Source organism: Salvelinus namaycush, chromosome 13 (genome assembly GCF_016432855.1).
Source record: "Salvelinus namaycush isolate Seneca chromosome 13, SaNama_1.0, whole genome shotgun sequence".
NCBI lineage: Eukaryota > Metazoa > Chordata > Actinopteri > Salmoniformes > Salmonidae > Salvelinus > Salvelinus namaycush.
Genome location: NC_052319.1, coordinates 29,878,260 through 29,905,286, shown reverse-complemented (window position 1 = coordinate 29,905,286; position 27,027 = coordinate 29,878,260). Strand labels below are relative to the sequence as shown.

General features: G+C 42.1%; 1 protein-coding gene across 1 annotated transcript; it reads right to left on the bottom strand.

Annotated features, from left to right (window-relative positions):
- Positions 1–627: 627 nt before the first annotated feature.
- On the bottom strand, positions 628–24,905 carry LOC120057958 (tryptophan--tRNA ligase, mitochondrial-like). The gene is made up of 6 exons (XM_039006441.1): positions 24,808–24,905; positions 13,022–13,279; positions 4,528–4,608; positions 3,846–3,928; positions 3,611–3,729; positions 628–2,623 (listed from the first exon to the last, which is right to left on the bottom strand). The coding sequence occupies exons 2-6, from the start codon at positions 13,085–13,087 to the stop codon at positions 2,175–2,177; spliced, it is 798 nt and encodes a 265-aa protein (XP_038862369.1). The 5' UTR covers positions 13,088–13,279; positions 24,808–24,905; the 3' UTR covers positions 628–2,174.
- Positions 24,906–27,027: the final 2,122 nt, after the last annotated feature.

Here is a 27,027-nt window from a genome sequence, read left to right as displayed (position 1 = left end):
TTGAATAAAATGCATTATGAAAGAAATGGTGTAATGTACACAAAAAAGTGGAGCCTTGTATTAAATGCATTATGAAGAAAATTGTGTAATATAGGCTTCACGAAATATGAAATGTGTTATGAAGAAAATCGTATAGACCTACTGTTGCCTACACGAAAAAAGGGCCTTTGACTACAAGTGCACCAATATCCCAAAGTGTTAAGTGAAAACAAGCATAGAAAACAGTATGGGCATTAATACAAATAAAAAAAAACACGTATGGTTACTATTATAATTATTTCGGTGACAACTTGGATGATTAACAATATTGGATTAATAACATGTTTGTTTTTTATATAAATAAATATTGGACACAAAAAAAGGCAGTGTAGAACACCATTACCCAAAATGCATTGTTCCAATAACTTTCAAAAGATTGTTCTGACGTTTGCCCCAAAAAATGTATTTTCCTACAAATTAAGCCATAAAAAATAAATAAAAAAAATACAAATTAATAATTTGCTGGAATACTTTGTACATATTTGCATGAATTGAGTGTGAAATTGTGTTTGGAATTTATACAGTGAGCTGCTGCAGTTATGGAAAATGGGAAAAGAGCAGGATAGCCTACAAATACTCATTCAGAAATGTAGCCTAAGGATGAAAAAGGAATAGTCCAACAGAAATTGGGACTTATTTTACCATGGAAATTATAGGGAATGTGGAAATAATGACAGTGTATTTTGTTTCTGAATGTGATTTATTGCTCTGAAAAAAGACAATTGCCAACCCCATGCACCCTGACTTCTCTGCTCACAGCATACTGCCAGGACTATCAATAGCCTAACCAAACTTTGGCTAATACATTTCTGAGATTAATTCATTACATACTAAGAAAGAAAAAAAGATTAGTTAAGGGGTACAATGTTATTTCAAACTTATGAGTAGCCTAAATCAATTAGCCAACTATTATAGTACAAAAGTCAAACAATTTAAAATAAAACATGAATACAAAACCTCAATGTTTGTTTTTAGTGTCAAATAAGATTAATACTAAATAAATACTTGAACCTGCATTTGCCTCCGTTACTGTTTTCTATTTTAATGAAATTCATCTAACACTTCATGAAGTAGCCTATCTGAGTCCGGCTACGGGTGTTGCGAATTAAATTGCCTTTCCGTCCTTTCAGAGTATTTCAGCAGCTCTGGAGGTTCAGGCTATTTTCCTATGCGTTTTTAGCCTATACCATTGAGATACAATACATCTTTTCCTATGGACAAATTAGGCATACACTCCATTTAACACAACTATCGGATAGGCCTACAAACCAGGACATATTCCGGCCACAGATGACGTCTGGATCGAATATAAATCCGAGAGGAGATTCAGCCGAAGTAGACTAAAAATACAAAATCAAGTCGACCTCCTTTGTAAAAACATTAGATATTCTAATAAACCCTTTTTTATTTTACTCATGCTAGATTAGATTACATTTACATTAAAATGATCTTATAAAATATATTATACATTTTATACTGAAAGATCCTTGAATATATAAATATATTGCATGTATTAAATTGAATTTGGTAGCCTACTCCTTAGTCATTGTAGGCTATTATTGGCTAATATGAATAGGCTATATTTTCTGCCATATTTTAGTCCAGCTCCCACAGAGGGATCTTTTTCATCACCAGGACTGTGGGAGAAAATATCAGGATAAACCAGAGGGTAAAAATATTATCCTAAGCAATCCGGATCGCAGGTTAGTCTATCCAAGTATCACAGTGAGGCTGAGCTCTTCTCCATGTTCCATCTCCATCTGTAGACCAGAGCCCACAACTGAACAGGCAGAATGCCTACTATTGACAGGGCATTAGCCTACTCACTACCCACAGACTGTCTGATGAAGGCCATGAAGGGAAGGTGTGTGTGTTGTTTGTTATAGAGCTTGAGAAACCCAGAGTATACTGTACATATTTATTCTTTAAATAATAAAAAAAGCATCATCAGCAATATGAAACAAGGCACAGAGCCTCATAAATGACAACACATAGCCAATCTTCCAGTCCCCCCCCCCAAACGTGTTGTCCCTCTGTCCCAACCCGCCTTTCTGGTATGGGATTATTCAGAAGTAAATTAAATTAAATTAATTGACAAACCATAGAAAACAGGCAATTTGACCCCCCTTTTTCCCTCAGCAGAAGCCTACTCTGTGGTGGACCTCCTTGAGTACAGGTGCAGCCAGCTCCCTGGCCCTCTGGGCTCCGTGGGCCAGCAGCCTCTCCAGGTGCCCCCTGTCCCCCCTCAGCCTCTCAATCTCCTCCCTGATTGGTGTGAGCCGCTGCACCACAGCATCCGCTACCAGCTGTTTGTACTTTCCCGTGTTCAGCCCCTTGGCCCACCCTACTGCCTCCTCTACCGTGCACCCCGCCACTGCCGCATGAATCAGCACCAGGTTGGACACGCCCGGACGAACCTCAGGGTCAAAGGTCACCTCAGAGGTGAAGTCTGTGACGGAGCGGCGGATCTTGAGGACGATGTCGTCGGGAGAGTCGGTGAGGTTGACAGTGGCCATCTTCTGGGGGTCTGATTTGGACATCTTGGAGGAGGGGTCACGGAGGGATTTCACCTTTCGCGTGGAGCCTGATTGGGATGAAAGAGAATAGGTCTTGTTAAGGCTGGGTTGTGTTAGGCAGCGATATGGCTACAGCATCTTATTAAGGTGGATGTATGCATGATATCCTTGCTTCAAATTAATCCCTTTTGAATCATGTCACCATAAGAACCAGGTCCTGGCAGTATGCTGTGAGCAGAGAAGTCAGGGTGAAGAGGGGGTGTGTGGGTCCATATCCTGATAAATCACCCTGAAACTAAGAGCTTAAGAGGACATCTTTGATTTGGTTTCAAAGACGCGGCTGATGATTGACAGGTGTCAAACTGCTGACAACCCCTGTAATACACACACATCTATTCATCTCAACACACACACCAAGTCATCTTGAGGACATAGCACCCCCCAAAAAAAAACTATTATCACTCTAGTTCTCAGATATAAGATGACAGGAACAGTCATTTAATCAAAGCTCCATTACACGCATGGTTGGTTACATCTTATGCTTTTACGATGGCCATAATGATGGAGAACATGCTGGCCATGTGTCTTTCTGTCAGAATCTCCATCAGTAGAACATGCTGGCCATGTGTCTTTCTGTCAGAATCTCCATCAGTAGAACATGCTGGCCATGTGTCTTTCTGTCAAGAGTCTCCATCAGTAGAACATGCTGGCCATGTGTCTTTCTGTCAGAGTGTCCATCAGTAGAACATGCTGGCCATGTGTCTTTCTGTCAGAGTGTCCATCAGTAGAACATGCTGGCCATGTGTCTTTCTGTCAGAGTGTCCATCAGTAGAACATGCTGGCCATGTGTCTTTCTGTCAGTGTCCATCAGTAGAACATGCTGGCCATGTGTCTTTCTGTCAGAGTCTCCATCAGTAGAACATGCTGGCCATGTGTCTTTCTGTGTGTGTAGATATTTGCATCTGGACGTGTATGAGAAACAGAGAGAGCGAGAGAAATGTTGAGAGTACTCTGCCTGCAAATATAACCAATGATCATACAGTGTGCTGACTTACTGAGCAGAGCACGTGGCTCAGGGAAGAAGTCTCCGTAGGTGTTGTTGAAGATGCGGGCCAGGTCCTGAGCCAGCTCCAGATGTTGGACCTGATCTTCTCCTACTGGGACGTGAGTTGACCTGTAAGAACATACAGGAGAAAACCCAAACTTACTAAACGTTGTCTTAAATATTTTATTAATTTGAGGCAGCAGCAACACACAGACACAATGTGGTACTGTAGAGACTGATCTCACTTGTAGAGGAGAATATCCGCAGCCTGCAGGACGGGGTACGTGTACAGCCCCACACTCCCCTCATTCTTCTGTTTACTCTTCATCTGGGGAGAGGGGATAGAAAGAGTGAGAGAGAGCAGGAAGAGAAATTAAAGGAGAGAGAGAGAGAGAACAAGAAAATAAAAACGTGTTGGGTTATTTTTAAGAAGGCGTTTTCTCTTTACGAGTGAAGAGTGCTCCCACAAACCCAACATGGCTGAATTCAAGGGACATTTTCTGCCACGTTTGACATGAACTCATCGGTTGAGTAAACAAAAGGTGTTTTCTGAGTAGAACCAGAACACTGCTGGCCGTCCCTTCCTTCCCTCTGGCATCCTAGTAAAACTGCATGTGGCCAGGGAAATCCCTGTCATTATGAGAACGTTAAAACAGATCTGGCAGGTGAGGTATGAGAAACAAACAGGACTAAAACAATAGGTCAGGATGCTGAAAATGAGAAAAGAAAATGGAGGAAGACTGAAGAAAAGCATTGACCTTTCCACCATTTGTAACTTGACTAAATAATTGTACTTTTCAGCACAATTCTCCCATTGAAATCAATGCATCATTTACACAAAAACTCATGATTTGTCCCCAAGTAAACTCATTCAGTGGTTCTACCACTGCATTTCAAATTCCACAGCATTCCCAAGCCGTTCTGTACCTTCCACTGAGGCAGGTGTCTGAGTCGGGGCATACTGGTAAGACAGCCTAGGATCCAGGACAGTTCAGCGTGTTCAGAGACCTGTGGAAGAGAGGGAGAGTCATCACAACCAGTCAGTCAACATAATTGAAGCCCAAATATTGTTTGTCTGTAGTCCTTTCCAATCGTACCCGTATACGGGTTGAAAAATGACAGATTTGGACATAGATAAGCACAGGAATTGGAACGCAGTGTCTGTACAGTAACATGCTATACATGACGTCAGAGCTCAGGCTCTGCGCTTCACAGCTCCGTATTGGTTTTGACTGACAGCCGTTCTGAACTTGAGTACCGCACACATCAGGGGCTCTATATATTTTGAAAGATAAGTTGAGGATTATAATAAATACTGCTTTGATGTCATACAAGCAAGCCAAACACCCGTGAGTCCAAATGTGCACTTCACATTTCCATATCATAAAACGCATGTAATATACAGTGTCACCATTTATGATCACTATGTCTGATGTACAGTTAGAAGATGACATGCCATTATACCCTGGGTTGTCCTGAACAGAATGAGCCTGTTTGCTAAGAAAATTTGCCATGGATCACACATATGGACTCATGAATCCTATTACGATCTGCTTCTCTGAATTGCCTTGCGAAAGCCTGACACTAAGATCATATTTTATAACTTAGCTAGTCATGTTGGCAATAGAACAAGCTTTCAAATTATGCCCACCTGACCCAGATTGCGTTATATAATAGATCGTTTTTGGATTGCGCAAACAGTAATTGTGTAAAGACGGGGATGCAGGGCTATGTTCCAAAAGTGTGCTTGCTCTAGTTCCTCATTGGGACAGTTAGGAGAGCTCAAAAAAAGTATCTTATAGTTGAAGACTTCGAGTCATAAAAGTACATTGAAATTACATAGAGACTGTGCACACTTGAGGTGTGTGTGGCCACTTGGAAACACCAGTTGGACCTCTCACTCAAACCCATATCATTTTTTTGTCCTATATTGCACCTGCCCAAAATTTCACAATGAATATTCTTATCAGGTTACTGAATGTATCCAGAGAATTTTCAGATCGTGTTATCAACAAAATGAGGTGAAAAGTACAGTAAATGTAAAATGCACATAAAATCAAGTGTAATGTTTGGATTCAGTCTTGTGTCAGGTGAACTGCTGTGTCCTTACCTTTAGTCTAATCATTTTGCCATAATCTCCAACCGGTTCCCTTTTAATTGCTACCATGGTTATGCATATGCTTCCATATTTACTCTGTAATAAATATTTCAATTTATCCCTATAGGCCAAGTGTAAGGGGTTAGACGAAGCCTACCTGTAAAATGAAAATCAAAGTCTCTTCTCCACTAGTCTGGTTGACCCCACGGGTCAAGTCAGCCAGGCTACTTCTCCACCACTACAAAACATACTGTAACTAAAAACCTTTCAGATTCTCTGGGGACAGGTGGGGGTGACACCTAGCCCCACCATGTGGCAGAGATAGGAACTACACTGGATTCCCCCCACCCCCTCTCTCTGAGTCTGCATGCCTTAGCAGGTGCTCTTTTGCCCTAGAGGTCATAGCCAATGGCCATACTCCATTATACATCGGTATCAAGGCATTAGAGCCATTAAATAACTCCAATAACCTAAGCCTTAGCAGGGCTGGTTTAACGACTCCCTCTCTGCATAAGGCTACAACCATCCGATGCTTCTCTCTTTGACATGGGCCTCTCTAAAATCAATGGGCCTGGCCAACAACTCATTGGTGTGAAAAAAATTCAGCCTCAGAGAATTAAAGTTTATTGGCGCTGGCAAAGTGGCTGCCATCCCTCTCCATTTAAAACAGATTCTAAAGAGTCTGATATAAATTTAGGACAGCACAGAACTAAACCAGGACTTTAAACTGAATGAATGTAAGTAGAAAATTCCAGCCAGACGATGAAGGTGGGATAAGAGGTTGATGACAGAAGAGTGAGGGACACTGACACGGCTCTAGTTTCAATAAAACACTTTTTAGAAGGTTCATAATGAACAACAACTGCATTCATATTGAATGTGATCTTTTTTCGTAGTAACTGAAACAAAGACGCTACTATTAATGTTATGGACTATGTCATTATAGGACGACTGATTTAGTCATTACACAGTAGATCAACAGCTCTTTCATTTCATTAGCGCGTGGGAGCCAAGATATTCCTATAAAACTCACAGCTTTGTCGATCTGCTGCTGTTATTCCAGTAAGAAAGGGTCTAACTTTACTATGGTCTTTCTTTCGCGCGCACACACACGCTTTTCCATTCTCAAGATGAGGGCCCTTCCCTTAAGACACTATTGATTTCGGCTTGTAACCACTTTTTCAATGAAGTCAAGTGTTTTCTTTGGGTGGTAGTGGTATTTGTACATGTGGAACAGACTCCGGCTCATGTGTTCGATGGGAGGTCTCCTTCGCTGCCAAGATATGTGGCATGAAGCTAAACGGGAATGAGGAAAATCACAGATGATCACACTATCAAAACAGACATGACATTTCCAGAGATAGACACACAAACACACAATTTAGGTGTCCAGGGAAAATAAAATGTCTTATGATTCACTTCTATTCCTAACACCTCCCTGAAACTGATCTGTTGAAGTGGTGCATATCTATCATTATCCCCCCTTCATGTGGTTTCCTCTGAAGTAAATGCTGTTCTGTGAATATGTGTTTTCCTAATCCCTGTGAATTTGCAGAGCACACAAAGATAAGGATCGGAGTGATAGAATAAGCGTTTTAAAGCTGCTGCATTACGTAAACATTGAGATTGCCATGATAAAACATACATTCCAATATGGCCACTGCTCCAGCTCAGTCTCTTGTTGACATGCTGGGAAACAGATCCAAGGCAGCCTGCTCAGACCGCCAAGTCACAAAAACTCTCAGCTTTTCTAACGGTTTGTAAACCACATAAGAATGTAGAGTACCAGTCAAAAGTTTGGACACAACTACTCATTCAAGGGTTTTTCTTTATTTGTACTATTTTCTACATTGTAGAATAATAGTGAAGACATCAAAACTACGAACACTTATGGAATCATGTAGTAACCAAAAGTGTTAAACAAATCAAAATATACTTTATATTTGAGATTCTTCAAATAGCCACCCTTTGCCTTGATGACAGCTTTGCGCACACTTGGCATTCTCTCAACCAGCTTCACCTGGAATGCTTTTCCAACAGTCTTGAAGGACTTCCCACATATGCTGAGCACATGTTGGCTGCTTGTCCTTCACTCTAAGGTCCAACTCATCTCAATTGGGTTGAGGTCAGATGATTGTGGAGGCCAGGTCATCTGAGGCAGAAATCCATCACTCTTCTTCTTGGTCAAATAGCCCTTACACAGCCTGGAAGTGTGTTGGGTCATTGTCCTGTTGAAAAACAAATGATAGTCCCACTAAGCCAAATCAGATGGGACGGCGTATCACTGCAGAATACTGTGGTAGCCATGCTAGTTAAGTGTGCCTTGAATTCTAAATAAATCACTGACAGTGTCACAAGCAAAGCACCCCCACAACACCTCCTCCATGCTTCACGTGGTTACCACACATGCGGAGATCATCCATTCATCTACTCTGCGTCTCACAAAGACACAGCGGTTGGAACCAAAAATCAAAAATTTGGAATCATCAGACCAAAAGGACAGATTTCCACCGGTCTAATGTGCATTGCTCGTGTTTCTTGGCCCAAGCAAGTCTCTTCTTATTAGTGTCCTTTTGTAGTGGTTTCTTTGCAGCAATTTGACCATGAAGGCCTGATTCATGCTTATCCTATGCAGCAGAGGTAACTCTGGGTTGTCCTTTCCTGTAGCGGTCCTCATGAGAGCCAGTTTCATCATAGAGCTTGATGGTTTTGCGACTGCACTTGAAGACTTGCAAAGTTCTTGAAATTGTCCAGATTAAGACATGAAGGTCAGTCAAAGTAATGATGGACTGTAATTTCTCTTCGCTTATTTGAGCTGTTCTTGCCATAATATGGACTTGGTCTTTTACCAGAAAGGGCTTTCTTTGGTATACCACCCCTACCTTGTCACAACACAACTGACTGGCTCAAACACATTGAGGAGAAATTCCACAAATTAACTTAACTTCTTATGGCTGCAGGGGCAGTATTGAGTAGCTTGGATGAAGGTGCACAGAGGTTCCCAGAACAAACGGCCTGCTCCTCAGTCATAGTTGCTAATACAGTGGGGCAAAAAAGTATTTAGTCAGCCACCAATTGTGCAAGTTCTCCCACTTAAAAAGATGAGAGGCCTGTAATTTTCATAGGTACACTTCAACTATGACAGACAAAATGAGAAAAAAAAATCCAGAAAATCACATTGTAGGATTTTTAATGAATTTATTTGCAAATTATGGTGGAAAATAAGTATTTGGTCACCTACAAACAAGCAAGATTTCTGGCTCTCACAGACCTGTAACTTCTTCTTTAAGAGGCTCCTCTGTCCTCCACTCGTTACCTGTATTAATGGCACCTGTTTGAACTTGTTATCAGTATAAAAAGATACCTGTCCACAACCTCAAACAGTCACACTCCAAACTCCACTATGGCCAAGACCAAAGAGCTGTCAAAGGACACCAGAAACAAAATTGTAGACCTGCACCAGGCTGGGAAGACTGAATCTGCAATAGGTAAGCAGCTTGGTTTGAAGAAATCAACTGTGGGAGCAATTATTAGGAAATGGAAGACATACAAGACCACTGATAATCTCCCTCGATCTGGGGCTCCACGCAAGATCTCACCCCGTGGGGTCAAAATGATCACAAGAACGGTGAGCAAAAATCCCAGAACCACACGGGGGGACCTAGTGAATGACCTGCAGAGAGCTGGGACCAAAGTAACAAAGCCTACCATCAGTAACACACTACGCCGCCAGGGACTCAAATCCTGCAGTGCCAGACGTGTCCCCCTGCTTAAGCCAGTACATGTCCAGGCCCGTCTGAAGTTTGCTAGAGAGCATTTGGATGATCCAGAAGAAGATTGAGAGAATGTCATATGGTCAGATGAAACCAAAATATAACTTTTTGGTAAACTCAACTCGTCGTGTTTGGAGGACAAAGAATTGCATCCAAACACCATACCTACTGTGAAGCATGGGGGTGGAAACATCATGCTTTGGGGCTGTTTTTCTGCAAAGGGACCAGGACGACTGATCCGTGTAAAGGAAAGAATGAATGGGGCCATGTATCGTGAGATTAGTGAAAACCTCCTTCCATCAGCAAGGGCATTGAAGATGAAACGTGACTGGGTCTTTCAGTATGACAATGATCCCAAACACACCGCCCGGGCAACGAAGGAGTGGCTTCGTAAGAAGCATTTCAAGGTCCTGGAGTGGCCTAGCCAGTCTCCAGATCTCAACCCCATAGAAAATCTTTGGAGGGAGTTGAAAGTCCGTGTTGCCCAGCAACAGCCCCAAAACATCACTGCTCTAGAGGAGATCTGCATGGAGGAATGGGCCAAAATACCAGCAACAGTGTGTGAAAACCTTGTGAAGACTTACAGAAAACGTTTGACCTCTGTCATTGCCAACAAAGGGTATATAACAAAGTATTGAGATAAACTTTTGTTATTGACCAAATACTTATTTTCCACCATAATTTGCAAATAAATTCATTAAAAATCCTACAATGTGATTTTCTGGATTTTTTTTTCTCATTTTGTCTGTCATAGTTGAAGCGTACCTATGATGAAAATCACAGGCCTCTCTCATCTTTTTAAGTGGGAGAACTTGCACAATTGGTGGCTGACTAAATACTTTTTTGCCCCACTGTATATGCATATTATTATTAGTATTGGATAGAAAACACTCTGAAGTTTCTAAAACTGTTTGAATAATGTCTGTGAGTATAACAGAACTCATATGGCAGGTAAAAACCTGTTAAGTTCCACTTCCTGTTTGGATTTTTTCTGAGGCTGGTAGATTTTCAACCAAGCTCCCATTGAAATTACAGCGAGATATGGATGAGTTTTCACTTCCTACGGCTTCCACTAGATGTCAACAGTCAATAGAACTTTGTCTGATACCCCTACTGCTACCCCTACTGTGAAGGGGGGCCGAAGGAGACAGGAATGAGTCACCACTGCCATGAGGCGACCATGCTTTGACCACGCGCGTTCACGTGAGAGGCAGCTCTGTTCCATCGCTCATCTGAAGTCAATGTAATTCTCCGGTTGGAACGTTATTCAAGATGTATGTTAACAACATTATAAAGATTGATTCAATACATCGTTTGACATGTTTCTACTGACTGTTACGGAACTTTTGGACATTGTCACGTTTTAGTGAACGCGCTTTGTGACTTTGGAATTGTTTACCAAACGCGCTAACCAAAGTAGCTAATTGGACATAAATAACGGACATTATCGAACAAATCAAGCATTTATTGTGGACCTGGGATTCCTGGGAGTGCATTCTGATGAAGATCAAAGGTAAGGGAATATTTATCATGTAATTTCTGGTTTCTGTTGACTCCAACATGGCGGCTAATTTGGCTATTGTTCTGAGCTCCGTCTCAGATTATTGCATGGTTTGCTTTTTCCGTAAAGTATTTTTGAAATCTGACACAGCGGTTGCATTAAGGAGAGGTATATCTATAATTCCATGTGTATAACTTGTATTATCATCTACATTTATGATGAGTATTTCTGTTGAAACGATGTGGCTATGCACTATCACTGGATGTTTTTGGAACTAGTGAATGTAATGCGCCAATGTAAACTCAGATTTTTTAATATAAATATGAACTTTATCAAACAAAACATGCATGTATTGTGTAACATGAAGTCCTATGAGTGTCATCTGATGATCATCAAAGGTTAGTGATTAATTTTAGCTATATTTCTGCTTTTTGTGACTGCTATCTTTCGCTGGAAAAATGGCTGTGCTTATTGTGGTTTGGTGTGACCTAACAATCGTTTGTAGTGCTTTGTAGTGCCACACTTTGGTGGGATTAACTTCTCTGCGCTACGGATCCCTTTAGCGGGATCATTTTCCTAAACAACCGCTGAATTGCAGGGCGCAAAATATTACTAAAAATATTTATAATCATGCAATCACAAGTGAAATATACCAAAACACAGCTTAGCTTGTTGTTAATCCACCTATCGTGTCAGATTTTGAAAATATGCTTTGCAGCGAAAGCAACCCAAGCTTTTGTGAGTGTATCAATCAATGCTAGAACAGCTAGCCCCAAATTAGCATGGTCACGAAAGTCAGAAAAGCAATAAAATTAATTGCTTACCTTTGATAATCTTCGGATGTTTGCACTCACGAGACTGCCAGTTACACAATAAATGTTATTTTTGTTCGATAAATATTACTTTTATAACAAAAAAAACGCCATTTGGGTTGCACGTTATGTTCAGAAAACCAAAGCCTCGTTCCATTCGACGAAAATTCCAAAAAGTATCCGTAATGTTCGTAGAAACATGTCAAATGTTTTTTTATAATCAATCCTCAGGTTGTTTTTAACAAACATAATCGATAATATTTCAACCGGACCGTAACCTATTCAATAAAAGAGAGAAAGAAAATGGAGAGCTACCCCTCTCGCGCGCAGGAACTAATCAGAGGACACCTGACTAGTTTTGAAAAATCTCACTCATTTTTCAAAATAAAAGCCTGAAACTATGTCTAAAGCCTGGTCACAGCCTGAGGAAGCCATTGGAAAAGGAATCTGGTTGATACCCCTTTAAAATGGAAGAAAGACGGACAAGGAAACAGATTAAAAATAAATCACTTCCGGGTTAGATTTCCTCAGGTTTTCGCCTGCAGAATCAGTTTTGTTATACTCAGACAATATTTTGACAGTTTTGGAAACTTTGGAGTGTTTTCTATCCTAATCTGTAAATTATATGCATATTCTACGATCTGGACCTGAGAAATAGTCCGTTTACCTTGGGAACGTTATTTAAAAAATATATAAAAAAATCTGACCCCTAGCGTCAAGAGGTTAACAACAAGATTACCTTTAAAATGGTATAAGAAACATGTATGTCTGAGGAATTTTAATTATGAGATTTCTGTTTTGAATTTGGCGCCCTGCACTTTCACTGGCTGTTATCATATCATCCCGTTACCGGGATTGCAGCCATAAGAAGTTAAGGCACACCTGTTAATTGAAATGCATTCCAGGTGACTACCTCATGAAGCTGGTTGAGAGAATGACAGCTTTGCACACCCTTGACAAAGGCAAAGGGTGGCTACTTTAAAGAATCTCAAATATATTTTGATTTGTTTAACACTTTTTTGGTTACTACATGATTCCATATGTGTTATTTCATAGTTTTGTTGTCTTCACTATTTTTCTATGCAGAAAATAGTAAAAATAAAGAAAAACCCTGGAATGAGTAGGTGTGTCCAAACTTTTGACTGGTACTGTAGGTTCAAACTCTGTGTGTGTGTGGGGGGTGAACACTACCAATTGCGGGTGTATGGTGGTCTGTGTGTGTGCGTGTCTGACTAACCTGTGACTGTTGGAAGAGGATAGATGTCTCTGGGTTGATGCCACAGGCCAGCAGGCTGGCAGCCATGTCCAGTATGTTAACCCGCAGCAGGGCTTGGTCCTGGGGCTGGGTGATGGAGTGCAGGTCCACTATGCTGTAGAGCACTGAGGGGTACTGGTTCTGCAGGGACACCCAGCTCTCCAGAGCCCCAAGGTAGTTCCCCAGGTGGGGCACACCCGTGGGCTGGATTCCTGAGAACACACGCCCACCTGGAGGCTCCTGGGGGGGAAGAGAGATTTGATTTTCATTGATGAGCTGTTATTGAGATGCTGAATTATCTCCATAGCTAGCACCTCTAACAGTCAGTGGGAGAACAGAACAGCCAACAAAATGAGCCAATGAGGCCAGAGCATGAACAACTACAAACTGCCAATGAAAGCAGGGCAGGCTGTCAAACCAATAAGAGTAATTAAAAAAGGCTCCTCCTATTTAGTGTAGGTATATAGTCAGAGCACAAATCAAATTTGGGAGAGAGAAAGAGGTCATACTCAAGATCGCCATAAACCAGTGTATCAGAAACAAAGACCTTATTTTAAAGCCATGGAATGGGCCCTTTCCCCTCTAAAAGAGAGAGATCACTCTTCCCTTTCGGATCTGTGGGTAAATAGTGTTTCTGGTTCTGCTGGGTTCTGGCATGCTCAGGTCTGGCTTTGACTTACTCCATTGATCCATGGCATCGATAAAGTCTGCTAGGTTCTGGCCTTGGTCCATTCCTACTAGATATGACATTGTGCCCGGCCTGCACCAAATACTGCGGTACGGAGGTGGCATGGAAGGGAACCTGGAACTTCACTTATGACTTGAGGGGTTTCTTGGCTAAATATATTATACAGCACTGCTGTTCAGCAGAAAAGCGTAAACAATTTGTTGTAGTACAGTGAGGCAAAAAAGTATTTAGTCAGCCACCAATTGTGCAAGTTCTCCCACTTAAAAAGATGAGAGGCCTGTAATTTCCATCATAGGTACACTTCAACTATGACAGACAAAATGAGAAAAAAAATCCAGAAAATCACATTGTAGGATTTATTTGCAAATTATGGTGGAAAATAAGTATTTGGTCAATAACAAAAGTTTCTCAATACTTTGTTATATACCCTTTGTTGGCAATGACAGAGGTCAAACATTTTCTGTAAGTCTTCAAGGTTTTCACACACTGTTGCTGGTATTTTGGCCCATTCCTCCATGCAGATCTCCTCTAGAGCAGTGATGTTTTGGGGCTGTTGCTGGGCAACACGGACTTTCAACTCCCTCCAAAGATTTTCTATGGGGTTGAGATCTGGAGACTGGCTAGGCCACTCCAGGACCTTGAAATGCTTCTTACGAAGCCACTCCTTCGTTGCCCGGGCGGTGTGTTTGGGATCATTGTCATACTGAAAGACCCAGTCACGTTTCATCTTCAATGCCCTTGCTGATGGAAGGAGGTTTTCACTAATCTCACGATACATGGCCCCATTCATTCTTTCCTTTACACGGATCAGTCGTCCTGGTCCCTTTGCAGAAAAACAGCCCCAAAGCATGATGTTTCCACCCCCATGCTTCACAGTAGGTATGGTGTTTGGATGCAATTCTTTGTCCTCCAAACACGACGAGTTGAGTTTACCAAAAAGTTATATTTTGGTTTCATCTGACCATATGACATTCTCTCAATCTTCTTCTGGATCATCCAAATGCTCTCTAGCAAACTTCAGACGGGCCTGGACATGTACTGGCTTAAGCAGGGGGACACGTCTGGCACTGCAGGATTTGAGTCCCTGGCGGCGTAGTGTGTTACTGATGGTAGGCTTTGTTACTTTGGTCCCAGCTCTCTGCAGGTCATTCACTAGGTCCCCCCGTGTGGTTCTGGGATTTTTGCTCACCGTTCTTGTGATCATTTTGACCCCACGGGGTGAGATCTTGCGTGGAGCCCCAGATCGAGGGAGATTATCAGTGGTCTTGTATGTCTTCCATTTCCTAATAATTGCTCCCACAGTTGATTTCTTCAAACCAAGCTGCTTACCTATTGCAGATTCAGTCTTCCCAGCCTGGTGCAGGTCTACAATTTTGTTTCTGGTGTCCTTTGACAGCTCTTTGGTCTTGGCCATAGTGGAGTTTGGAGTGTGACTGTTTGAGGTTGTGGACAGGTGTCTTTTATACTGATAACAAGTTCAAACAGGTGCCATTAATACAGGTAACGAGTGGAGGACAGAGGAGCCTCTTAAAGAAGAAGTTACAGGTCTGTGAGAGCCAGAAATCTTGCTTGTTTGTAGGTGACCAAATACTTATTTTCCACCATAATTTGCAAATAAATTCATTAAAAATCCTACAATGTGATTTTCTGGATTTTTTTTTCTCATTTTGTCTGTCATAGTTGAAGCGTACCTATGATGAAAATCACAGGCCTCTCTCATCTTTTTAAGTGGGAGAACTTGCACAATTGGTGGCTGACTAAATACTTTTTTGCCCCACTGTATGTTAGGAGGGACTGTCTGCTCACTCTGCTATGCCTGTCTGAGTTTTGGTTATACACAGTGCTTGAAATTGTATCGGTGCACTACCCTTCACACCACAAGCGAAAACAGGTGTCATAAAATCAATTCTGGATACCTTGCAAACAACAGAATTGGGTTGAAATCTCTTGCTGTGTAACTTGAGCTACAATCTTTGAAATTCTTTATCTTGACAAATCTTTAGGAACTTACTCATATTGTGCAGGTAATTATACAGTATTTTGGGTTATCATAACTAATCAGAAAACCAAAACACTCAAAGGATTTCTTGTACGTTCAGCAAACAGCAACAGTAGTCTGAATCCCAATCAGTTTCTGTGAGGGACAGACAGCCTTCCACGGCCTCTGGGATAAGATAACAGCAGTTCCTAGACCAGTCCCATCCTGTTTGTCGTCTGTCTGTTCGGCCTAGGGGATCAGATAACTGCTCTGAGATCAGCCCTCTGGGATCAGATTCCAGGTCAGTACGGGGCAAGCACTCAGCGCCGGCAGGAAGGAACTGGGTGCTTATGTCATTATTACTGAGGGGGTAATTTCAGCAGAGATCCATTGATGCGGAGGGCCCCTTCAGAGGTGTCAGGAGTGATTAGGGTGTGGACGGCCTGAATATGGCTCATGTGTTCTCACCTCGCGTTGACATGACAAATGCATCCCCCCCCCCCCCTACTCTCACCCTGGGGGAGGCTATTAGCCATGCAGACATGGTAATGGTGTTATTTGAGACAATCGCAGACTAACAGAGTCAACGCTAACTGCTAACTAGCCACTGGGTAATCAGGCTCACATCACAGACGCCTGCCTGACACCTCTGCTCAGTTTAGCATTTGGTCAGAGAAAATTCTAAAACTTTCTTTAACATGTGCAACTACAGTTGAGGAAATACATTAAGATACGTAGGAAAGTATGCTAAATGTTGACAACGCGACAATATTGGGATAATTAAGGCAAATATTGAACATGAAAGGGGCTGTTCTTTGAGGAACTGAAATGACCAGATGCTAGGTGAAGTCACCGATGCAGAATCTCCCATTCGTAACCAAACCCCCTCAACCCGTCTCGCCCTCTCTCTGTGCGTCTCGCCCTCTCTCCCACCCGTTGTGTGCCTGTTGATGACACGTAGCAGCATTGGTAACCTCTACTCATATTTTACTATGAGGGGTGTGATGCTGTCCTACCACAGCGTAGCCTAGGTGACGAAAGGTTTCTTCATCCACATCTAGCATATGGTGATTACATTACACACTGAGTGTGACGAACGCCAACAGCTAGAAGGGTTACGTATACTTTCAGGCCATGTTTTCACAATCACAGACACTTTCCGGGATGCGTGTTAGTATAACACGTGTGAGTGTGTAAGAGAATGATGGAAAGAAACTGAAGGAGGGATGGAGGTTGTGTGTGTGTGTGTGTGTGGGCAGCAGGAATATGACAGAACTCATCACAGATGGAAAAAGTGAATCACATCTGACATCAAAACCACACTAATGATATTACAGAAATGCAACGCACGGCTTCTATTAAGCAGAAAAACATCAACAATCATCGATGGAAGTTTTGGAAAAGATTCAGTTAATTAGAAAAACTGTTTTCTTTATGACTTATGACCAGAGAAGACCTGCGGCCTAAATTCAATGGAACAGCACAACTCTCTTTCCCAAATTCTCCTCCTAGTTTCCCCCAGACCACATGTGGATCACAGCATATGTGCAAAGAGGAATGCCAGAAATCCTTATTAATTGTGTGCAAAGTACAGTGTTGTGACAACTTTCCACTGGAATGTGTAAAAGATGACAAATATATTGCTTTACAATGGGAGAGAGAGAGAAATAATTTTTAATTGAATGAAGGATTGTGCTCTCAAAGGCATTCTAAAGGGAAGTCCTCCAAGTTACCACAAAAAGAAGTCTGCTTTCCTGACAGTCCTCCAAGCATGTTGTGTAGGCCTACGTCGCTTGAGCTACTTCATCATCTAGGTAGACTTCCAATCTCAGTTCAGTTGACTGGCTGCTGACTTGCAGCCTGTCTGTCTAAGTCTGTGTCCAGCCAGCCAACACCATAAATCACTGGAGTAGCTTGATTGCCATTGGGCAAGAGGCTGGGAAACAGTGATTTTCTTCCGGACTTTTCTCCTCACACATCATATGAGAGTGGCTCACTGACATCCCCCTCATAGGGCTTCCAGAGGACCGGCCCCTGCAGTGGCCACAACTCCACCATGCCAATTTCAACACTTCTCAGAGTCTCCACCGGGGGCACCGGTCACCTCCACAGGGTACCGTCAGCCCCTCCGTGGGACCAGATCCGTCACAGCATGGGAAGGATCGAGCTAGGCCTAAGCGGTGGGGATTAGATGCTCTCTGGTCCTTGTGTCCGTCTGCCTTAGTCCCCCTCGGTCTCCCACTGAGACAGACACACAGGGTCCAGTGTTCACCCTCACCCCAGGCATCCCATTAAACACAGAAACCATGCTGAACCAACCTCTAAAACAGGCCTCGGTCCTGCCGCTCCCACCACCACCTCCTTCGTCTCCCCCCTCTCCATCATCCCTCTTTCTCTCCATCCCACTCTCACATAGGGACCTGTTAAGGCAGGCGACCAACAGAGCCCCACTTCAGTGAGCTATTGAGCAGGAAATGGTGTTTAATGTACGCCCTCACTTTTAGAGGGTGATGGGGCAGTGGGTGTGTATAGCCTGTATCAGATCACAAATTGTGAATGATCACAGAGAAAACACAGGGGTAGAATGAAAGCGAGACGGAAGATATTAAAAAACCGAGAGAACGCAACAAAGTGAAGGAGAGCAACGTAGAAGCCAGAGAGGGAAAGGTAGGTAGATCTGGGTGAAAGAGAGATTATTTGTTCTCTAAAAAGGGGTTGTGAGGGGTATGGATGGAGGAGTGGGGTGCCCAAACGGAGCGTTTGATTAAATCTGTGGTTGACGTGTGGGACAGGTGAGATTGATGAGGTTCCTCTGTGCTTCATACTGTGCAGAAAACGGGGAGGAGAAGGGAGAGAAGAACAGAATGTGTCAGTGAGGCGGGACAGGGAACGGGGCCTGCTCACACCATGGGGTCCCCCGGCTGATTAATGGGACTGGAGGCCCTTCAAAAACAGTGCTCCCCGCAGACAGAGACCAACAGCACTCCAAAAATAACCAGGAGGCAGCCCAGCCCAGGACTACCCCAATACGGAGCTATGGCTACAGTCGGATATCAGACCTAGCTTAAAACCTCACTAGGGTACGTGGGACGGTAGCTTCCCACCTCGTCAACAGCCAGTGAAACTGCAGGGCGCCAAATTCAAAACAACAGAAATCCAACAAATAAAATTCCTCAAACATACAATTATTTTACACCATTTTAAAGATACACTTGTTGTAAATCCAGCCACAGTGTCCGATTTCAAAAAGGCTTTACGACGAAAGCACACCAAACGATTATGTTAGGTCAGAGCCAAGTCACAGAAAAACACAGCCATTTTTCCAGCCAGAGAGGAGTCACAAAAAGCAGAAAGAGATAAAATTAATCACTAACCTTTGATGATCTTCATCAGATGACACTCATAGGACTTCATGTTACACAATACATGTATGTTTTGTTCGGTAAAGTTTACATTGGCGCGTTATGTTCAGTAGTTCCAAAACATCCGGTGATTTTGCAGAGAGCCACATCATTTTACATAAATACTCATAATAAACATTGCTAAAAGATAAAACTGTAATGCATGGAATTTTAGATCCACTTCTCCTTAACTTCTTGAGGGCAGGGGGCAGCATTTTCACTTTCGGAAAAATATCATGCCAAAATTCAACTGCTTGCTACTCATTCCCAGAATATAAGATATGCATATTATTAGTAGATTTGGATAGAAAACACTCTGAAGTTTCTAAAACTGTTTGAATCATGTCTGTGAGAATAACAGAACTTATGTAGCAGGCAAAACCCTGAGGATAAACCATTCAGAATGTATTTTTTTGATGTCACTGTCTTTTCAAAGAGTTTTCTTAGAGACACCAGATTTCTAATAGACTTGCTTGCAGTTCCTACCGCTTCCACTGGATGTCACCAGTCCTTGGAAATCGGTTGAGGTTATTCCTTTGTGTAGTGAAGAAGTAGGGCTATCGTAAATGAGGGTCACATGAAGTAAATTTTTTGAGAGAGTCACGTTACGAAAAAAGTTGCGTCAGTTTGTTTTCTTTTTGTATTGAACACAGATCATCCCGTCTTCAAATTGATCGATTATTAACGTTTAAAAATACCTAACGTTGTATTACAAAAGTAGTTTGAAATCTTTTGGTAAAGTTTACATGTAACTTTTGATATATTTTGTAGTGACTTGGCGAAAGTTGGAAGCTGTGTTTTTCTGGATGAAACGGTCCAAATAAATTGACATTTTGGATATATATCGACGGAATTAATCGAACAAAAGGACCATTTGTGATGTTTATGGGACATATTGGAGTGCCAACAAAAGAATTTCGTCAAAGGCATGATTTATATTTTATTTCTGCGTTTTGTGTCGTGCTTGCAGTGTTGAATTATGCTACTCTCTTTGTTTACTGTTGTGCTATCATCAGATAATAGCATCTTATGCTTTCGCCGAAAAGCCTTTTTGAAATCTGACATGTTGGCTGGATTCACAACGAGTGTAGCTTTAATTTGGTATCTTACATGTGTGATTTAATGAAAGTTTGATTTTTATGTCATGTTATTTGAATATGGCGCGCTGTATTTTCCCTGGCTATTGGCCGGTGGGACGTTAGCGTCCCACCTGCCCCAGAGAAGTTAATGCAACCGCTGTGTCAGATTTCAAAAAAACTTCACGTAAAAAGCACACCATGCAATAATCTGAGTACAGCGCTCAGAGACCAACACAACCCAAACAGATATCCGCCATGTTATGTAGTCAACAGAAGTCAGAAATAGCATTATAAATATTCACGTACCTTTGATGATCATCAAAATGCACTCCCAGGAATCCCAGTTCCACAATAAAATGTTTGTTTTGTTCAATAATGTCCATCATTTATGTCCAAAACCTCCTTTTTGTTTGCGCGTTTAGCCCAGTAATCAAAATTCATGACGCGCGATCACTAGGTGCAGACGAAAAGTCAAAAAGTTCCGTTACAGTCCGCAGAAACATGTCAAACGATGTATAGAATCAATATTTAGGATGTTTTTAACATAAATTTTCAATAATGTTCCAACCGGAGAATTCCTTTGTCTTCAGAAATGCAATGGAACGCAAGCTAACTCTCACATGAACGAGCGTTGCCAGCTCGTGGCTCTCTGGCAGACCTCTGACTCATTCCCCTCTCATTCGCTCCCACTTCACAGTAGAAGCCTCAAACAAGGTTCTAAAGACTGTTGACATCTAGTGGAAGCCTTAGGAAGTGCAATATGACCCCATAGACACTGTGTATTCGATAGGTAAAGAGTTGAAAAACTACAAACCTCAGATTTCCCACTTCCTGGTTGGATTTTTTCTCAGGTTTTTGCCTGCCATATGAGTTCTGTTATACTCACAGACATCATTCAAACAGTTTTAGAAACCTCAGAGTGTTTTCTATCCAAATCTACCAATTATATGCTTATTCTAGCTTTTATGGCTGAGTAGCAGGCAGTTTAATTTGAGCACGCTTTTCATCCAAAATTCCCAATGCTGCCCCCTACCCTAGTGAAGTTAATGCCTACCCAATAAAGCCCTGGCCTAGCTAAGCCGATACAGCTACCACTACGAGCCTGGCCTAGCTAAGCCGATACAGCTACGGGCCTGGCCTAGCTAAGCAGATACAGCTACGGCTTTGTTGGGCACACCATGGACAAATCAAGACATTGGATAAATTAGGTATTAGTCAACAGCATTTGATACCATTAATAGGCATTTGCATTAAGTAATGAGTGTTTTAAATTTGCCTATAAAAAGATGGCCGAATGAGTTAATGATGGAGTGGTTTAATTTTACTCCACAGACTGGAAATAATAATACCATAAGCACAGCAAAAATAACCCGGAGACACTTCATAAATTATTCAATCTATAATGATGGTAACACTGAGGCCAGGGCCAACCTCTGCCAGGAAACACACGCACACGCAGCTTCTGTTGACTTGAGCGCAGCCCAAAAGCACGATTCCAGATACATTTTAATTAAAAACCATCAGACCTTCCAACGTCTGGGTCTCCACAGATTAAGACATGGGATTGGAACGCTTTTAAGGCTTCCTGGGTATTAACATAGACATATTAGAGACAGACTTATTCTGTAATTCAGTTTAGGTACGTCAAAAAAAGAAAAAAAAATGCTGACATTCGGGGGAGTTTGGACAAATGGCTGATTTGCAAAGCATTGGTGGGCCTAGCATGCCTTTTACACACCTAATTATCCTGTATGGACGAGACTGGTGAGAATTAGTGGGCTTTTCTGACAGTTTCAAATAAATAGAGCAATTAATGAATGTACTCAACTTGAAGTCCATGACGTTTCCCTGTTGTGTGGGGCTAGGGAGCTGTTCTAATGGTTTTAGCTGACACCACAGTGAGTGAACTTGGAACTGAGCAGAGCAGAGGCGAATTAGAAGTCACTTCCTTCTTCCTGGAGCGTGGGGTTGAGATGACTGATATCAGCCATTAGGAGCACAGACGAGTTAAGGAGCGGACAGAGAGGAAGGGAGGGAATACCATGCTACACAGTGCTAGGAGGAATCATGGCTGCCCAAAGCTGCTGCCACAAGTCTGCCCTCAGGTTACTCGCTCTCTGCCCCTAACAACTGATGTAATATCAGTTCGGCCTACACCACACCCTAGCCTAAAATAGATGCACCATTATGGCCTTCTCTGGCCAGTTGTACATTCAAGTGCATCAACTGCCCACAATCTCATGCTGCAAAATACTTCAAAAAGGTGCAATATGCAGAAATCGCTCTGCCATTTCCTGGTTGCTAAAATTTGAATAGTTCGCCTTATTTCACTTTATGTGACAAAACAAGCAATTGTATAGAATTATTCTACCATCTAAACTGCTCTGAAATATCCTTTCAATAACCAAAAATATTGTATTTTCAGCTGATGTCCAAAATCCAAAGTAAAACTAAACTTAAGAACAGGAAGCATAGAAATAGCACAATGAACAGATCTGCTTTTTAGATTTGCTTTCAATGACAGATCTAAAATTCACATTTCTATGTGAATTTGGTCAGGTCTCCCAAAAATGTATATATTGCAGATTTAAAGAAAATGTGTTGATACATTTAACTATTTACGTTAAAGGTCATTTCCAAACGAGTTGAGAGATGCACCGTTTACCATGGATGCAGTCTCCGTGAATGCAGGAACATTGCCTTTAAATGTCAATCGAGCTATAATACCGATCTTCACCTATACTTCAACAATACAGATTGAATCCAGACCCAGTACACTGCATTTTAACATTAACCTTACAGATGAGGACGACCTTAGTATTTAAAGGTTCCATAATTTCCCACGACTTTGTAGACTGACGGAGCTGTGTAAGCACAAGAGTTAAACTATCTCACTATAAATTGTATGTGTGGATAGGTTACTAAGAAAATATGGCTACAAAATGTGTTAAATAGTCTCAGATTTATATAAGGCCAAGTCAAACGTCATGGTCTGCTCTAGATCAGTGACAGTTTATAGTTAATCTCTATTGGTCTGCAGAAGTTCAGTGACTTAACACACTTTTTCGGGCTCAATGTCTTGACGCACATCACACCTCGGAGCATTGTGTCCGGATTTGCGCGCTGCCGTCGACGTTTGGAGAAGATTTAAACAAATGAAAACCAACACTTCATTTCTGATGTTATTTCAGGTAATGAAGCACTGCTGTGATGATGCTTTCGGTTCCTCCACTTCCATCTAGCCTTCCGCCTCGGCGCGCACACACCTCGCCAAAATCTCGAGAGACTTCGCCTTAACAAAACACAGACGCAGCGGCGGTGAGCGCGCATTCCATTCCTCAGCACCACTGGCCAGTCATTAAGGCCCCACAGCTCGTACATCAGTTTAAAAAAAAAAAATAACTCTGTCGTAACACAATAATTAGCATCCTTACTGTGCCAAAACGCACAAACTATTGTTAGCGGATTGTTGTTGGATTTAACAGTCTATTAATTTATCCAAGGGGGCTCGTGTCATGGCAAATCAAGAGTGCAGCGCAAACTCAAATAGTAAACCATCCTAGAATAAATTACGCATTTTAAGGAGATCAAATATGTAATAATTATAGACCTCTAGATTTGAGGACACATTTCCTCATGAAACAGCAGTCCAAAGCACTAGGCTATATCAACTGCTGAGCATTTCACACATGGCCTTACTCAATAGCCTACTCAGTGTGCAGGCTTTTGTTCCAGCCCAGTACTAATACACATGAGGGCTTGCTGATTGAGTTCATTAGTGGGGAGTTAGAACAAAAGCCTGCATGACCAGGACCAAGGTTGGTGACCAGCATTCTAGCAAAAGCTACTACATTAATTGCCTATTTAAGTGTATGGGTTTTTAGTAGTTAGGTTTATTTGATATTGTACACATTCGCAGCTAAAAGCTGAATTACATGATACAGACAAGAAATAGAACAAATAATTAGATTGAGGAAATTGAAGAGTGATGGATTAAAAAGTAGATTGAAGCAGTTCGGGATGAATGGCGTGTGGTGAAGCACCTTTGTATCAAATATGACAAATGGCAGGATAATACTACACAGCCACATTACTCATAATCTCAATGCTTTACCACTAGGCAAATAACAGTAGGCAACTACTAGCTGCTATTATAGAACTAATAAACAAACTATCCAAATCATCATTATTATAGCACTAACATTGAATTAATACAGCCTACGCGAGGGGGGGCTGAATTTTTTGAAGGAATTGAAATACATTAACTACATCGATTTCGTTTATAAACCATGCATTTTCCCAACAAGATAATGTCAGGAAGCCTTGCATCAGCTAGCACTGTTTCATGAACATGAACTGTCAAAAACAGCGTCCTACTGTTCTCTCCTGGTCTAAGCATAATATCAAATCAAATTTGATTTGATTTGTCACATGCGCCGAATACAAAAGGTGTAGTGGACCTTTGTGAAATGTTTACTTACGAGCCATTTTCCAACAATGCAGAGTTAAAAAATAAGAACAATTTGGAAAAGGAAATAGTAACACAAAAAAATAACGAGGCTATATACAAGGTGTACAATAACCAATGAATATACAGTAAATGTGCATTTGAAACACACTACCTTTCCGTCCGCACATTGTCCAGCACAGAATAGTCTTTTTGGAGAACGACGCTTTTGAATGAATTGAAGGAGATATTTCACATTACCCCTGATCGGGAGCGCCATCTTGGAATAAGGAACTACGGTGGCTACCACATGCCAAACAGTGCGTTCATAATGTACTCCTATATCGGCTACTCTCAGAAATGAGCCTTTTGAGAACTAACTTGAGTTGTATGAGATGGCTGGGGAGCCTGCATATTTAATATCATATTATTATACAATAATATAATATTTACTATAATATATTTACTCTAATGTAAGATATTTTTCACAGTTAAATTGTTTTAATCGAGCCCTTTCACTATAGATAAACTCTTTCCAAAACATGTAGCTACTTTCTTAGGTGGGAAAAAAAGTATTTGATTTAACAAATATACATACATATGTTAAAAGTTATAATAGTGCAAATGTGAAGATGCTGTATATTATATTATATTATATACCGGTACATTATATACATTTTCAATTCCTATGATATTGTTTGTCTTTGTATTTTTAGTATGTATTGGGAAGGCACAGTATAGTAGACCCTACATATATATGTATACATATGTATAGTTGTGTGACAGACATGTGTGGTTTCCTCTCTGTCTGAAACCTATGTCTAATTGGCGGGTGTTGTGTCTAGCCAGCTCCTAAAACTTCCCCAGCAGCTGCAGAACTCTACTCCATACCTCCCTAATTACGAGAGGCGATATATATGATTATACGCTGAGGTGGATTGGATTTCACACGTTTGGAGGGCACGCTCGATCCTCCAAGTCCTCAGAGTTCAGACCCATTGTTTTGCCCCCGTAATCAACATCTGCTCCTGGTTTTTCCCACCTTTACATCTGGCTGTATTTACACAAATATAATTCCATATTCATTATTATTTCCTGAGGCGCTGAGCTCCTAATGCACCAGGTCTCTGTGGGGATCCTCTCCAATCTGTGTTAGCGGTTGGTGTGTGTGTGTGTGTGTGTGTGTGTGTGTGTGTGTGTGTGTGTGTGTGTGTGTGTGTGTGTGTGTGTGTGTGTGTGTGTGTGTGTGTGTGTGTGTGTGTGTGTGTGCGTGTGTGTGATGGGCCTGGTGTGTGTTGGTTGGTTTCTCCCGCTCCACCATTGAAGCCTCTGGCCCCGTTTCCTGGCCACCCACTTGAGGTTTGTCTCTCCTCTCCTCCTTCTCTCCCTCACTCAAGAGGAATTTACTCCCCTTGTTTCAAAGTGTGTCTGCAGGTTATTCCTCTTCATCTCTATTGGTATGGGGAAGGAGGGTTTTGTTTTATCCCCTCTTTTTGTTATTGTCCTCTTCTGTTCTTTTCACACATGGTTTGTTAAATTAACACCCATGTCAAATTAGAGTTTTTAAGTAAATGCATTAAGAATGGGCCTTCCTTCATTGACTGTGTACACTGCCATCTGCAGACTTTTGGCAGACTTTTCAGACAGTCCATCTGTGGAAAATGGAGGGAGAAACAACGAGGGACATGTTGTGCCAAAGTCAGCAGATCTCCTGAGGCCCCTCCTGCCTGTCCAGCAGCCTGCTGAGAAATGGTGAGAAGCTGCCAGCTTGCTGAGTGACAGCCTCACCCTTTCATCACTCTCCACAGATCACTAATTGTCTGTCCTTTCCCCACACGTCCATCTGGGGGATTTATCTTTGATCCTCCACGACTTGACTCCTCACCCTCCTTCACCACCATCACCACCCCTTCAATAGGCAACATTGGGGCCCTATCCCCTTCCAATAGGCTATGTATTTGGGCCTAACCCCCTTGTCCAGACATATGTATTTGGCCCGAGACCTATTGACCGCCCCTCCTGAGCTGAACAGAGAATGGGCAGGGTGGTGGCGACCGACAGCCCACCTGTGATAATAAAGACAGGCAGGGGGCAGCGGCCCACCGTGGGCCTGGGTTGGGAGGCCTGGGGCTCTGCAACACTGTGTATGGGCCTCAGTGTGGATCAACGGATCCCCGACACGGCTGTATCCTGACACTGAAAGACAGGCCCTCCCCTCTGACACAGCGGCCGGCTGAGACCATGGGGTGTCCGCCACCCAAGTGGATGGACAGATGAGTGGAGGGGTGGATGGATTGAGGAAAAGGAGGGGGCCGAGGGGGTCAGAAAATTGGAGAAGATGAAAATCTCTGCATTATTTAATGGAAGGTGTCTCTATGGAGTCAGTGCGTAAGGC